We start from the raw sequence: 14,904 nt of genomic DNA, 5'->3' as shown, positions 1-14,904 counted from the left end.
TTTTTCCGTGAAAATATCCTTATCAGTAATTTAAATGGTTATCTTTGTGTCTCCTTCTCCATCTCTCTGTATGCCTTGGGAAGCTGAGAGCAATGTGTGTCTGGGCACAAACACGTAGCCCGTGAGTTATAGCACAAACACTGAGTGAGGCAGATAGGAGACCTGCAGCAGTGTTTATACAGCTTTTATGTCACAGGTCGTAGCTACACGCTGTAGCCAGCATAAAGATTAGGACCGACCATCGTTTTTGTTATCACGTATGTACACAGTTTTCCAATTGTGCGTAATCCCTTTTTGCTGTGCAGCTTTTTGTTTACACTGTTGCCAGATACACAGACTAAACTAGCATACGATGCCTCCTGTAGATGAGCAGTGATGGTTGTAAAGACATTATCTGCACGGCTCACCTGTGCTTGATCTGGCCAAAGTAAAGGTCTAATTTATTCTGCCTGCGTTTGAAGAGCAATTGGCTCATAATGATTTAACTGTCATTATTTACATCCTGAAGATAAACGTGGAGCTAAAAAGCACTCTGGTGTTCAAATATTTGAGAATCTCATCAGCAGGATCGTGGCAATGTGTAGACGGTGTGTCATTACTTTTATGATGAGAGAATGATCTCTCTGTTTGTGGATTAACACAAACAGAGAAACAAGATGAAAAAGGTTTAACAATTAGCTTTTATGTCACACATTTACATCATGTTGTACAATTTCCCAAGCTTTATATGCACACAATGGCTTGATGATCTGGTTTCTTTTTTTTTCATAAATTAAAATGATAACATTTCTTTAGATGTGTATTTTTCTAAATGGAAGTAATTCTCAAAGTCATCTTTTAGTTATCTCCTCACTATTTAAAAAAACTTTTTTCTTTCTTTTCCATTTTACCTTCATTATTGTTCTTGGTCAAAATCTGTCCATTAGTAGGGCTGCAACATCTGTTTCAGTCCTGCTGAATTAGTTCAGTCCTCTTTGAACTGTTGAGTCTTTTGTGTGTGAGTGTCTTTTGGAGTCATATTTTTTTCCCCATCCAGGCCAAGCAGCAGTATGAGAAAGAAGAGAAGAGGAAGGAGCTGAAGAGGCAGAGAGGGGAGGACACCTGGATGCTCCCTGAAATCAACCAGAGGCTACAGCAGATAGAGGATGTAAGATGCATAATCTTGTCCATATTAGCAACTAATAGGAATGATGGCTGACTGTACTGTACCTCAAAGCTGTGGTGGTAGTGCTACTTCAGCATGAAACTGTAATTCGACAGTATGAATGTGAACATTGATGTTCATTACTAAACTGTCTAATTGTATTAACATTTAGTACACTTTGGCCAATTAGTCAAATAATCAAGACAAATGGTTATTCCTGAACATATATAACAGATATTTCAATGACTATCAAAGACACTGTTCATGAAAAGCATCAAATTCATAGAACCTGAATCTCCCCAACAGGAGGGCTCGGTGAAGAACAAGAAGAAAGAAAAGAAATCTAAAAAGAAAAAGGAGAAGAAAAAGAAGGCCAAGAAGGAGAAGAAGACGGTAGAAGCAGGTGGTGGCTCTAATGACAGCTCAGAGGTAGGTTATTAAGTCATTGTCCACTGTTGAATTTCTTTGTATAAGGTCTCAAGTTAAAGCAGATATCAGCTTCACGGCCGTTTCGGCTAATGCTGCGTTCAAGGCAGGCTTTTGAAACCGTAAGTTACAGCTTCAAGTCACAACTACGACTTGGTAGCGTTCCAGGTAACCCGTAGCTCGTGTTTTTACCATCCTGTTGTCTGTGAAAGTTCCCTATAACGGCCACTCGTAACTTCTGACCCGTGAACTCGTACCAGATCGAACTGGTATGACTTCACAGGAAGGAAAATCACAAAGTACGAGTTTCTTCGAACGCACCATGAGTTAGCAGCCCCCGCCCTTGTCAGGCATCAATTGGTCCTCGTGCTACGTCACCACATTCACGCGCATCCCTTGGCTGCACACACAGCCCTTCATGCCGTTCTCTCTCCTCATTGGATAACACTTGTATCCCACAAGGAAAATTTTCTCCTCGGGTTACAGCAGAGCAGAGTGACGGAGAGACTCGTGTTTAGGCTGAAATACTTCATGTAAGTGATTGCTGACGGAAAATAGGACTATTTAGGACTTATATTAACAAAAACATTCCACTGATATCTGCTTTAACTCCTGAATAATGTCAGTAGGTCTTGCTCCACTGATTATTAGCTTAAATCTTTAAAGTGCCTTAAATCCTGCCCAGCGATGGCGATTCTTTATTCAGGTGAAGTGATCCTTGGTTTTTAAAATTCAACTTTGGTTTCTCACCCTTCATTTATTCATTTCACATCCTTTTGTTTTGATATGGTGCCTCCCCTCCTCACCACCCTTCCCTTTTCTACACTTTTCCATCTCCCTCTCTGTGTCAGGACTCAGGAGATGAGTGGATTGAGGCTCAGCCTCAGACGAAAGCTGCAAAACCATGGCAGGTTTCTGATAAGTCCAAGCCTTCAGATTCAGAGAGCAACGTCGGTCCAGTGCAGAATGTCCAGGTAATCGCTGCCTGCTTTGACATAGATGGTGTGAAATGATCTCTCCTTTTCCTCTTAATAGTAAATTCAAAACAACAGTAAAGTCTGGTTACATAGGGGCGGTGCGTGGCGCAGTGGTTAAGGCGGCCGCCCCATGTAGAGGCTACAGTCCTCAACGCAGGCGTCCCCGGTTCGAATCCCGCGTCGGGGCAGACCTTTCCTGCATGTCATTCCCCCTCTCTCTGCCTCCCCCTTTCCTGTCTATCTCACTATGTGCTATCAAATAAAGGCAAAAACGCCAAAAAATATATATATTAAAAAAAAAAAAAAAAGTCTGGTTACATAAAGTTGTAGTTACATTGTCATTTATCATTTTGTGTTTGTTTAACTTCCCTCATGTCTCCCTCCATGTTGTAGAGAGACGAATGGATGAGTTTTGACTTCCTGGCTATGAAGACCTCGTCCACATTAGAGAGAAGGGCTGAAAAAGAACGACTGAAAGAGGAGGAGAGGGCAAAGGCTGAGGCCATTGAACAGGTGTGCATCTGTTTTCTCCACTTACTTGCCTTCTGTTTGGTTCTTCTAGCGTGTGTTGTATCACTGTAAATATACAGAAATGATTCTAGTGTGTCTGTCTGTGGTTCCCTCAGGCTGGTTTACACAAATTGGAGCTAAACCCATACTGGAAAGATGGGGGAACTGGTCTGCCTCCAGCGGCGGTGGCTGGTAGTGCAGCAAAGAAAGGTACTCTTTTCAGTTCATTAGTCTTTATCGAGACCTGTGGATTATTATTACATGCACCCACTGGAATTGGCCACTGAAATAGGGTGAGTTTAGTTTCTATTCTGGAGTTTTCAAACATATTGCACATCTGTTTTCTTGGAGTTGTTTAAAAAGTTATGGTTCAGTCGAGGGCTTGATTAGAATTATAGGCAGAAAAGTCAACATGGATGTTTTGGAGGAGGCAGAAATCACAGAGTACTGTGTCAGAGATTTAGGAGAGAGAGACACAAAGAGACAGATGGAGAATAATCTGTGTTGAGCTGACTGCAGGTATGTGTACATGTGTCTCTTATCTCTACACATTAAATACAGCCCTAGAATTGGCATCCACTCACTGTTGCAGGATTTATTTTACAGCAAGGCAGGATAAGCTTACACACACAGACACACACACAAACACAAACTTGCTTACTCTTTCCCTCAAACTGTCTGCCAGATGGGGATGTTGTTTATCTCATTTTGGCTTCTAATTATGTCGGGTCGCAGGAGGTACAGACTGATGTTCGTATTCCTTTTTAAAACTGGTGCACCTTTTGCCAAGGAAGCACTTTGTGATAAATGATCCTGTAATATGGATAATTAAAAAAAAAAAAAGTGATACATAGCTTGAAATGCCGTTACAAGAACAAAGCAATTCAAAAACCATTGGTGGTTGTTGACAGAAGAATCCGTTTATTTCTGTTATGTAATAAAATGTATTCACCTCATATTTTATACATTGGATAGATTTTTCTAAATGGAACAGAAATGTCAAATGTCAAAATTGTCATTGTTGGCCATTGTGTTCATCAGTCACACTGACTGTCTGCATGTCACACTAATTCAAACTGCTCAAATATTTGTATATTTTTGATTTTAAAAAGATAATTTATTTCCTGTGGATTTGAGACTCTTTTACTCACGTTTACCTCATTCATTTTTCTCTCCCTATTCCAGCAGGCTCGGTAGTTAATGACGGAGGTCTGAGTTGGCTGAGGAAGAGCTACCAGAGGATGGAGGAGCAGGCCGAGAGGCAGCAGCGCAGCCTCAGTGATGTGGTGGCTGAGAGATATGGAGTGAGGATATACAGGATTTAAACACACAGTGAACATTGTTAAGTCAATTTATAACAAACCTTATTTGTGTTTCTGCAAGTAAGCTGACACAGCCGTTTTACAGTCATTGTGCTTTATCATTAACAATAATCTATTTGTGTGTGTGTCACTTTTGTTCGGTTAGATGCTTTCACATTGCATAAAGGTCATTTCTTGTAATTAAATGGAAACTTTGACCAAAAAACACATTGAAAGCTTTTTAGCCTTGGTTTTATTTTGTATGCACACATTAGTGACAAAGTGTTTTGGGCCAGAGACAGTATTTAAGTATTTTAATATGTCTTTTGTTTCTTTTCTTTTTTTTTTAAGTCAATGGAGGAATTTCAGCAAAGACTTGCTGAAGCAGAGAAAGCTGTGTATGGACCAAGAAAAGGAGAAAGAGAAGGAGATGGCCCATCAAGAGGAGGCTGGAGGAGAGGAGAGAATGACGACAGGGAGAGATGGAGGAGAAAAGAGGGAGATGATGAAAGGGAAGGTCGGTGGAGAAGAAACGAAAGTGAAAGAGACTCATCACCCCGAGACAGAGAGAGATACCACCCTGAAAGAGGAGGGGAGAGGGAGAGGGAGAGGGAGAGGGAGAGAGGAGGGTATCGAGGAGGAGGGGAGGATAGACGCCGAGATGGAGACAGGTATGGAGAGAGGGACAGGGATAGAGACAGAGATAGAAACAAGGATAGAGACAGAGAGCGAGAAAGGGAAAGAGATAGAGACAGAGAGAGGGAAAGAGATAGAGAAAGAAATAGAGAAAGAGATCGGCCTGATGCTTCATCATCTGGGGAAAGTTGGGGTCAGCGTTCCCTCTCTCTCGGGTCACTGAAAGCCCGCTTCCTCAGACCCTCAGAAGATGATGACAGTGGTGAAGGTGGGTTGATGTTGAGGCCTTTTCTGATTAATGTCTAGGTAAAATTTTGAAGAAGGAACTCCATAAGGACCTGACTTTGTAATAACAGCTGCATGAAGTCGCATGTCTTGATCATGTGTGTAAAACCCTAATTAGGATAGATTACACGTGTATAGGAAGCCTTAAAGCAGATATCAGCTTCACGGCCGTTTCGGCTAATGCTGCGTTCAAGGCAGGCTTTTGAAACCGTAAGTTACAGCTTCAAGTCACAACTACGACTTGGTAGCGTTCCAGGTAACCCGTAGCTCGTGTTTTTACCATCCTGTTGTCTGTGAAAGTTCCCTATAACGGCCACTCGTAACTTCCGACCCGTGAACTCGTACCAGATCGAACTGGTATGACTTCACAGGAAGGAAAAACACAAAGTACGAGTTTCTTTGAACGCACCATGAGTTAGCAGCCCCCGCCCTTGTCAGGCATCAATTGGTCCTCGTGCTACGTCACCACATTCACGCGCATCCCTTGGCTGCACACACAGCCCTTCATGCCGTTCTCTCTCCTCATTGGATAACACTTGTATCCCACAAGGAAATTTTTCTCCTCGGGTTACAGCAGAGCAGAGTGACGGAGAGACTCGTGTTTAGGCTGAAATACTTCATGTAAGTGATTGCTGACGGAAAATAGGACTATTTAGGACTTATATTAACAAAAACATTCCACTGATATCTGCTTTAACATGATATGTAATGTCTTAACTGTGCAGCTTCGGAGCGTCCTCCAACTCGGCCCTCGGCAGGATTTCTGAAACCCAGCTCGGACGATGAAGACTCTACTCCACCTAACACCGTTGTTCCTTCGTGGAAGAAGAGCAGCAATCCCATCCGAGAATGTGACAGCCCGGAAAAACCAGAGCTGGAGAAAGAGAGGGATCCTGGGAAAACTGTGACTGCTGCTCAAGCTGCTCCACGTGGTGACAAAACTTCTGAGAAGACATCCAGGTTTTTAAACTTGATTTCTTACCTTCAAAACAAGGTTAGGCTAGTGTATTGATTGAATATTCCAGTGTTTAATTCAGCTTGATGACTTGTTATTTGAGTAGTACCTTTTTACCGGTACTACAAATGTAACAACTACAATTGTAGAAAAGGCCACAAAGTTACTGTGTATTTGTTGTTGTTATGATGTGTTAGAGCGCTAGATGGTTGATGTGCGAGCGGAGCCCCCTGCTGGTATTATGACGTAATTGGCCGCACTCGTTCATGTGACGGGGTTTTCTGGCTGCAGTGAGTGAGGAGTGAGGAGTAACTGTCAGGCCACCTGTTCGTGCTATGGCGACTGTCTGTGCGTGAATGAAGCATGTAAGTACGTCTGGATGGGTTATGAGAGTGTTGGATGTATGCTAGTGCATTTGTGAACATTTGAGCTGTATGTTGTGATTGTAGCACTCGCCATGCTATGGCCGTTGTGGACGCTAATGTCCGCTAGCTTAATTAACGAGCGAGTGTAACGAGTGTCACGTGATATGCCCGTGTTTATATTGATCGTTATCATGCTGGTTATTCAGCGCGCTGTTGCGCAGAGTACTGTGTTAATTATAAGAGGGATTTATGACTGTGTTCATATTATGTTTCTCTGATAGTTCTGGTTAGCTAAGCTATTTACCTAGCTTTAATTGTGTCAGTGCTAAATGCTACTGAATCTGAGCTAAGTGGTTTGATTTATTGATGATTATTTACTCATTCATTTATTTGTCATTTTATGTTTAGAACCACAGAACAATCGCCTGTAAGAAGAGAAATAAACAGGATCAGAAACAGTCAGTGGCCTCCTCTTTATTCAGTCTCTGAAGATTCGGCTGAAAGTGGTGTTCTGGCCGACACACCGAAGTGAACTCAGTGATAACCCCTGTGCCAGCTGCATACACCTAGTGTCTCCACTACATTTAATGGTCCTTCGAGCCGGATCACAGAGTTCACATCAGAGATGGATCAGTCTTCAGAGTATGAGGCTCGTGGTGCACGCCCTAAACGACATCGTCGTCCCCCAGCCCGCTACGCAGACTATGATGTGGATCATCTGGGCTACATGAGTCAGAGATACAGAGAGGACGCAGAGGCTCATCATCAGGAGGGAAGGGCCAGGATGACCCCCCTCACCCGAGACCACGGTTCCCCCCCTCGGAGCCACAGGCAGAGGCGGGATGCTGTTCTTCAAGAGATGGACTTGTGCTACGGTGCTGAAGACCCCCAGCACATCCCCGAGTATCAGCTAGCCCCCCTGCAGTCACCAGAGAGGGAGCTGGGGGAACTGTTCCATGAGCGCCCTCCTCTTCTATATCCAGTGCTGCGTCCCAGACACCCACCAGAGGATCTGAAGGTAGAATTAGAGGACATATGTCAAGAGAGACACCTCCTCCAGCAGAGCCAGCGTCGCATGTCAGCAGATCTGGTGGAGCTCAGAGCACTGCGAACCGAGATGAGACAGTTAGTGGACGCTGTTCAGAATCTACAAAGCCCCTCTTCTCCGCATATGTATCAGCCTGAACCCACGTGGCCACCGCCACCAGCTACACCTGCTGCACCTGCGCCACCAGCTGAAGAGGATGAGTGGCCTGCACCACCACCGTGGCCAGATTCAGTGACGACGGGACAGTTACCTGCTGACTTACCACCCCCGCCGCCACCACATCACAGTGTTCAGACAACCGTTGAGCTTCCATACATCAAAGAAGAGGCTTTATCGCCCCCCACTAAGCCGCCTGGGAGCCTGTTCCAGGCTCAGTGGTCAACATATGGCATCGCTCCTGCTACAAGACCGCCTGACAACCCTGCCTATTCTCCACGTCCCTGGTTCAAACCAGTTCATCCCCCACCGCTGCCTAGTTTGCCTCCAGCCGAGCCCAAGTATTCTGCAGTGTACGGTGCTGTCAAGAGTGAGCCGGGACGCAACTCCCAGCAGCTTCCTGGTGGATCATGGATGCAGCCACAACCATTGCCTCCAGTCAGGACCTCCCACATTCCTGAGTCCAGCTACTATGGACCCCGCCCAACCATTCGCAACTTCTCTCATCGTGACCCAAGTGAGTTTGCTCGTCTTAAGCTCTCATTAGAGAACCTGTTACCCCCGGGCGCCTCAGAACTGTTTAAGTATCAGGTACTGGTCGATCACCTGCAACTAGAAGAGGCCCGGTTGATAGCAGACGCTTACCTCAACTCTCCAACGCCCTTCTCCGACACGATGGCTGCACTGAATGATAAATTCGGCCAACCACATCAGATCGCATTGAGGCGTATTGCTGCTGTGTTGGACTCACCAGATATCAGGCGGGGAGATGTCGCTGCGTTCGAGAAGTTTGCACTCCAAGTACAGTCGCTGGTCGGGATGTTGAGGACATTAGGCTCTGAAGGAGAAGCAGAGTTACAGTGTGGCTCACATGTTGCTCGCCTGCTGAGTAAGTTACCACCTGAGCAGAGAGCTGAGTTTCGTCGCTGCATGTTCCATCGAGGCTCACGGACTCACACTTTACCTGATCTGTCAGAGTGGCTGAAGTATGAGTCCTGGTGTCAGGACTCTGAAGGACAGTTAGCAGCGAGAGGGGCTAGGGAGAGGCCAGTGCCCCGACCGGATGGTCGTCAGAGTTATCGGCCCACAACCGTCCTCCATGGTGGGAACGCAGATAAGAAACCAGCGATTCAAGCCCCCGGCAGCTCCTTTAAAGGAAACAAGAGTAAGCCTTACTGTCCATTCTGCAATAATGAGGAGCACTATCTCAGCCAGTGTGCAGCAGTTTCCAGGCTGACCAAGGACCAGCTGACAGAGTGGATAAAGAGCAACAAGAGGTGCTGGCGCTGTGCACGGTCACATCAAGCTGCACAGTGCAACCTGAAGAAGCCATGTAGCCTCTGCCAGGGAAAACACCTGCAGGTGCTGCATGAGGTCAACGTGAGGTCACCTAAGGCGTCAACAGCAGCACCAGAGGCAGTGAGCCACGCTACGAGAGCCACAACGGAGGTGCTGTATCTGGACCGACCCGCAGAAGGTAACCGAGTCCTGCTGAAAGTCGTGAGAGTCTGCATTCACTATGGTCGCCGAACACTCCACACCTACGCCATATTGGATGACGGTTCTGAGAGAACCATGCTGCTGCCAGATGCCGCAGAGAAGTTGGGAGTTCAAGGATCCCCTGAGGACTTACCGCTACGCACTATCAGACAAGAGGTCCAGACGCTCCGGGGTGCATCAGTGTCGTTCTCCATTTCTTCCCCTGCGAGGCCAAAGGTCAAGTTCAAGATTACAGGTGCATTCACCACCGCCCGCATCGGACTGGCTGATCATACCTACCCCATGAAGCAGCTCAGAAAGACTTACAAGCACCTCGTTGGCCTTCCTATACGGACCCTCATGGACGTGAAACCTACGCTGCTCATCGGGAGTGATCATCCCCACCTCATCACCCCCGTCGAACCCGTCAGGTTGGGACCTCCAGGAGGACCTGCTGCCATCCACACGAAGCTGGGTTGGACCCTACAGGGCCCTGCTAGTGTAGTCCGCCACCTCGCTCAACCACAGCAGTGCTTCTTCACGACAGTAGCCCCCCAAGAAAGTGAGTTGATGAGGCATGTTGAGAGACTATGGCAGGTCGATACCGTCCCATTCAGGAGCGAGAAGCTCGTCACTCGTTCAAAGCAAGACCAGGAGGCCATCAGCATCCTGGAGACCAAGACCACCAGAGTAGAGGTCGACGACATACTCCGTTATGCCACCCCCCTGCTGCGCCGGAGGGATATGCCTCTCTTCCAGGCTACCAAAGAAGCGGTCATGCCCACTCTGCGGGGCGTGGAACGGCGACTGGCCAAAGATCCAGCACAAGCTGCTGCCTACAAAGTGGAGATGGAGAAACTGATTGAAGCAGGCTCTGTCATCAAGTGTGGTCCTGAAGCACCAGCTGAGGAAGGTCAAGAGGCTTGGTATATCCCCCACCATATGGTCAGCCATAATGGCAAGAACAGACTGGTCTTCAACTGTTCCCACCAGTACCGCGGACAGAGCCTCAACGATTACCTGTTGCCTGGGCCGACTTTGGGAGCCTCACTTCTGGGAGTCCTGCTACGCTTCCGAGAACATGCAGTGGCAATTAGTGGAGACATCAAGGGCATGTTCCATCAGGTTCGTCTCCTCTCAGAAGACCGTGCCCTCCTCCGCTTTGTCTGGCGTGACATCAGCCGAGAGGAGCCTCCTGCGGTGTATGAGTGGCAGGTACTACCGTTCGGAACAACGTGTAGCCCATGCTGCGCCACGTTTGCCTTACAGCGCCACGTCAACGACCACAGCCAGCCAGACGAAGATGTGAGGATCTCAGTCGAGAGGTGTTTCTATGTGGACAATTGTCTCCAGAGCGTGCCCACCATCGCTGAAGCAAGGCACCTGGTTGACAAGTTGCGAACCCTCTTGGCATCTGCTGGGTTCGAGCTACGTCAATGGGCCAGCAATGAACCAGGGGTCATAGGTCACCTGCCTGAAGAGAGCCGCTCACCTAGCGTGGAGCTATGGCTAGCGCAGGACAAGACGGACGCTCCGGAGTCCACGCTAGGGCTGAGCTGGCTTTTCCACACTGACGTCCTCGGCTACAAGCACCGCCAAGTTGATTATGGTGTCCCCACAATGCGCAACATATACAAGGTTCTTGCGAGTCAGTATGACCCGCTGGGGTTCATCCTGCCCTACACCACCCGGGCTAAGGTACTGGTCCGGCACCTTTGGGACAAGCACCGGGGCTGGGACGACCCGCTGCTTCCCCAGGAGCTTTTGCAGAAGTGGAAAGCCTGGGAGGAAGAACTGAGCGTCCTACCACAGGTCACCCTCCCCCGACCATACTTGCCTAAGGAAGTGGACCTCTGCAGTCTTCACAGAGAGGTACACATATTTTGCGACGCCTCTGAAGAAGCGTATGGCTCAGTTGCATATCTCCGGTCCACTGACAGACATGGTGGAGTGCATCTCTCCTTCCTGATAGCTCGCTCCAGAGTCGCTCCCAAGCGGTCCCACTCCATTCCCCGATTAGAACTTTGTGCTGCCCTTACCGGGGCACAGCTCGCACAGGTTCTAAGAAGAGAACTCACGCTCAGCATCGACCAGATGATCCTGTGGTCAGACTCGACGACGGTGCTGACCTGGTTGAGGTCCGAATCCTGCCGATTCAAGGTCTTTGTCGGCACCCGCGTGGCAGAGATTCAGGAGTTGACCGACGGACAGGTTTGGAGATATGTCGACTCAGCCAGGAACCCTGCTGATGATGTGACCCGAGGGAAAGGATTGAGAGAGCTGGTTGAGCCCAACAGATGGAGTCAGGGACCCTCCTTTCTCCTGCAGGGTCCTGATTCATGGCCAGAGGACCCCTCAGTTGACCAAGCCCACGATGCATCAGAGCTGCGCAAGTCTACCTTCTGTGGGGTCACTGCAGTTGCCTCGAGTCAGCCTGCTCCAGACTTGAGCCAATACAGTTCCTGGAAGGAGCTGCTGGAGGCGACAGCGCGGGAGCTGCATGGGGCGGCCGACTCCAACGGTTGTCCTACTGCTGAAGATTACCGCCAGGCTGAGCGGTTGATCCTCCGTGGAGCCCAGAAGGATAGTTTCCCACAAGAGTACAGCTTGCTGAAGGTAGGGAAGCCGGTCTTGAGGAGCAGCCGACTTCTCACTCTATCGCCTGAGCTGGATGAGAGTGGAGAGCTCATCCGTGTTGGAGGACGTCTCCGTAGATCGGAGGACCTGGAGCCGACCACTATTCATCCACTCATCCTAGACCCAAGCCATCCAGCTACTAAGCTCCTGATTCAAGATGTTGACATCCAACTCCATCACCCTGGTCCAGAGCGGGTGTTTGCGGAGCTTCGGCGCTCATTCTGGATTCTGCGAGGTCGTGAGGCGGTTCGGCGGCACCAGTACGGCTGCGCGGACTGTCGCCGCTGGAGAGCCAAACCAGCCGTACCAAAGATGGCAGACCTTCCATCAGCCCGTTTGCGCCTGTTCAAGCCTGCTTTCTATTCTACAGGGATGGACTGCTTCGGGCCCTTCGAAGTCAAGGTAGGCCGGCGGCGGGAGAAGAGATGGGGAATCATCTTCAAGTGCCTTACCACCAGGGCTGTGCACCTGGACCTCCTGACCGCCATTGATACGGACGCCTTCTTGATGGCCCTTCGTCGGTTCATTGCCCGCAGAGGAACACCTGCAGAGCTGTTCTCCGATCAGGGGACAAACTTCAAGGGAGGAGAGAGGGAGCTCCGGGAGGCCTTCGCTGAGATCTCTCCTGCATTAAAGGAGCACCTTGCACCACAAAGGATCGCCTTCCACTTTAATCCCCCCGCAGCCCCCCACTTCGGAGGGGTGTGGGAGCGGGAGATACGCTCCGTTAAGAGTGCACTCTACGTCACCGTGGGAGCTCAACCAGTCGCGGAAGAAGTTCTTCACACAGTGCTTACGGAGGTGGAGGGGATCCTTAATAGCAAGCCCCTGGGATATGTGTCTTCCGATGCCAGTGACCCGGACCCAGTGACTCCTAATGTTCTTCTGATGGGGCGGCCTGATGGGTCGTTGCCTCAAGTCGTTTACCCAGAAAACGAGCTCATCAGTCGCCGACGTTGGAAGCACTCGCAAGTTCTGGCGGATCACTTCTGGGCCCGTTTCATCCGACTCTACGTGCCGAGTCTTCAAGGCCGCCAGAAGTGGCAGGCGTCACCAGCTGACATTGTTCAAGACTCTGTGGTGATGATCGCTGATCCACACCTTCCCAGAGCCCTATGGCCCATAGGGAGAGTGATCAAGACTCATCCGAGCCCCGATGGTCACATTCGGTCAGTGGATGTGAAAGTGAGAGAAAGGGTTTACACCCGGCCGGTTGCTAGGCTGGTTGTTCTCCCTGCACTTCCGTCTGGAGAAGACGAGGACAATTCTACTCCTATGGCCACGGCCTAGCCATAGACTCTGTTGCCTTTATTGATGAGCAAATGTATATACATTTGGGGGCGGCTGTAGAAAAGGCCACAAAGTTACTGTGTATTTGTTGTTGTTATGATGTGTTAGAGCGCTAGATGGTTGATGTGCGAGCGGAGCCCCCTGCTGGTATTATGACGTAATTGGCCGCACTCGTTCATGTGACGGGGTTTTCTGGCTGCAGTGAGTGAGGAGTGAGGAGTAACTGTCAGGCCACCTGTTCGTGCTATGGCGACTGTCTGTGCGTGAATGAAGCATGTAAGTACGTCTGGATGGGTTATGAGAGTGTTGGATGTATGCTAGTGCATTTGTGAACATTTGAGCTGTATGTTGTGATTGTAGCACTCGCCATGCTATGGCCGTTGTGGACGCTAATGTCCGCTAGCTTAATTAACGAGCGAGTGTAACGAGTGTCACGTGATATGCCCGTGTTTATATTGATCGTTATCATGCTGGTTATTCAGCGCGCTGTTGCGCAGAGTACTGTGTTAATTATAAGAGGGATTTATGACTGTGTTCATATTATGTTTCTCTGATAGTTCTGGTTAGCTAAGCTATTTACCTAGCTTTAATTGTGTCAGTGCTAAATGCTACTGAATCTGAGCTAAGTGGTTTGATTTATTGATGATTATTTACTCATTCATTTATTTGTCATTTTATGTTTAGAACCACAGAACAATCGCCTGTAAGAAGAGAAATAAACAGGATCAGAAACAGTCAGTGGCCTCCTCTTTATTCAGTCTCTGAAGATTCGGCTGAAAGTGGTGTTCTGGCCGACACACCGAAGTGAACTCAGTGATAACCCCTGTGCCAGCTGCATACACCTAGTGTCTCCACTACAACAATGTTAATCATTTCAGCTACATATTCTCTAATACTTATAACAGAAACTACAGAAACACATAAAACGTTTAAGAGACAATGGATGAAAGTATCCGTGCATGTGATATCATTCGTATTACAACCTTACCAGAGATGTTCCCACAGTAATCCCTTCCATTAAACCTGGCTCTGTCTTCACATATGTGCTCGATTAGTTTCAAAGGACCTGCAAGAACTCCTAAAGTCCTTATCTGCTTTTGAACATTAGTCTTGATAGACCCAGGAAACCCCTTCAGTATCTGAGCTCTGAGTCTGTAGCTCGAATGTTATCTTTCATATATCTGATTTAATAGCTGTGCCTTTAACCCGGCTTATTGCTAATTTCACTATGTTCCCCCAGTTCTTCTCTCTTTTAATTATATTCCTATGTCTCTCATTGTCATTCCTCTTTGATGCTAATCTCAGTCTATTGTTACTGTTATTATACAACCCCAATTCCAGAGAAGTTGGGACCTTGAAAATGTAAATTAAAAAAGAATGCAATGATTTGCAAATCTCCTAAACCCGTATTTTATTCACAATGGAACATGGTAAACATATCAAATGTTTAAACTAAGAAATTGTACCATTTTAAGAAAAAAATAAGGTCATTTTGTGTTTGATGGCAGCAACACATCTCAAAAAAGTTGGGACAGGGCTTTGTTTACCTCTGTGAACCATTCCCTCTTCTTTTAACAACAGTGCATAAACGTCTGAGAACTGAGGAGACGAGTGGCAACAGTTTTTAGTGGATAATTTTGTCCCATTCTTGTTCAACAGTTAGGAGTCTGGGGTTAGGGGACGGCCGTAACGTCT

At 47.8% G+C, this 14,904-nt stretch overlaps 1 protein-coding gene across 2 annotated transcripts in view; it reads left to right on the top strand.

Annotated features, from left to right (window-relative positions):
* The window catches only part of cwf19l2 (CWF19 like cell cycle control factor 2), a 28,883-nt gene that overhangs the window by 281 nt on the left and 13,698 nt on the right, over window positions 1-14,904 (top strand). Inside the window, exons 2-9 of one of the 2 annotated variants that reach the window (XM_083984374.1) lie at window positions 1,037-1,147; window positions 1,451-1,573; window positions 2,422-2,544; window positions 2,941-3,060; window positions 3,174-3,267; window positions 4,246-4,361; window positions 4,710-5,262; window positions 6,005-6,239. In XM_083984374.1, the coding sequence (XP_083840500.1) occupies window positions 1,037-1,147; window positions 1,451-1,573; window positions 2,422-2,544; window positions 2,941-3,060; window positions 3,174-3,267; window positions 4,246-4,361; window positions 4,710-5,262; window positions 6,005-6,239 (1,475 nt within the window). Of the gene's footprint in view, window positions 1-1,036; window positions 1,148-1,450; window positions 1,574-2,421; window positions 2,545-2,940; window positions 3,061-3,173; window positions 3,268-4,242; window positions 4,362-4,709; window positions 5,263-6,004; window positions 6,240-14,904 lie in introns of both variants that reach the window. The other variant, XM_083984373.1, reaches the window with a different exon arrangement.

The sequence above is a fragment of the Trachurus trachurus genome (genome assembly GCF_905171665.1).
Source record: "Trachurus trachurus genome assembly, chromosome: 13".
In the NCBI taxonomy this organism is placed as follows: Eukaryota; Metazoa; Chordata; class Actinopteri; order Carangiformes; family Carangidae; genus Trachurus; species Trachurus trachurus.
Note: the sequence above shows the minus strand (reverse complement) of the source record. Positions and strands in the feature narration are given on the sequence as shown.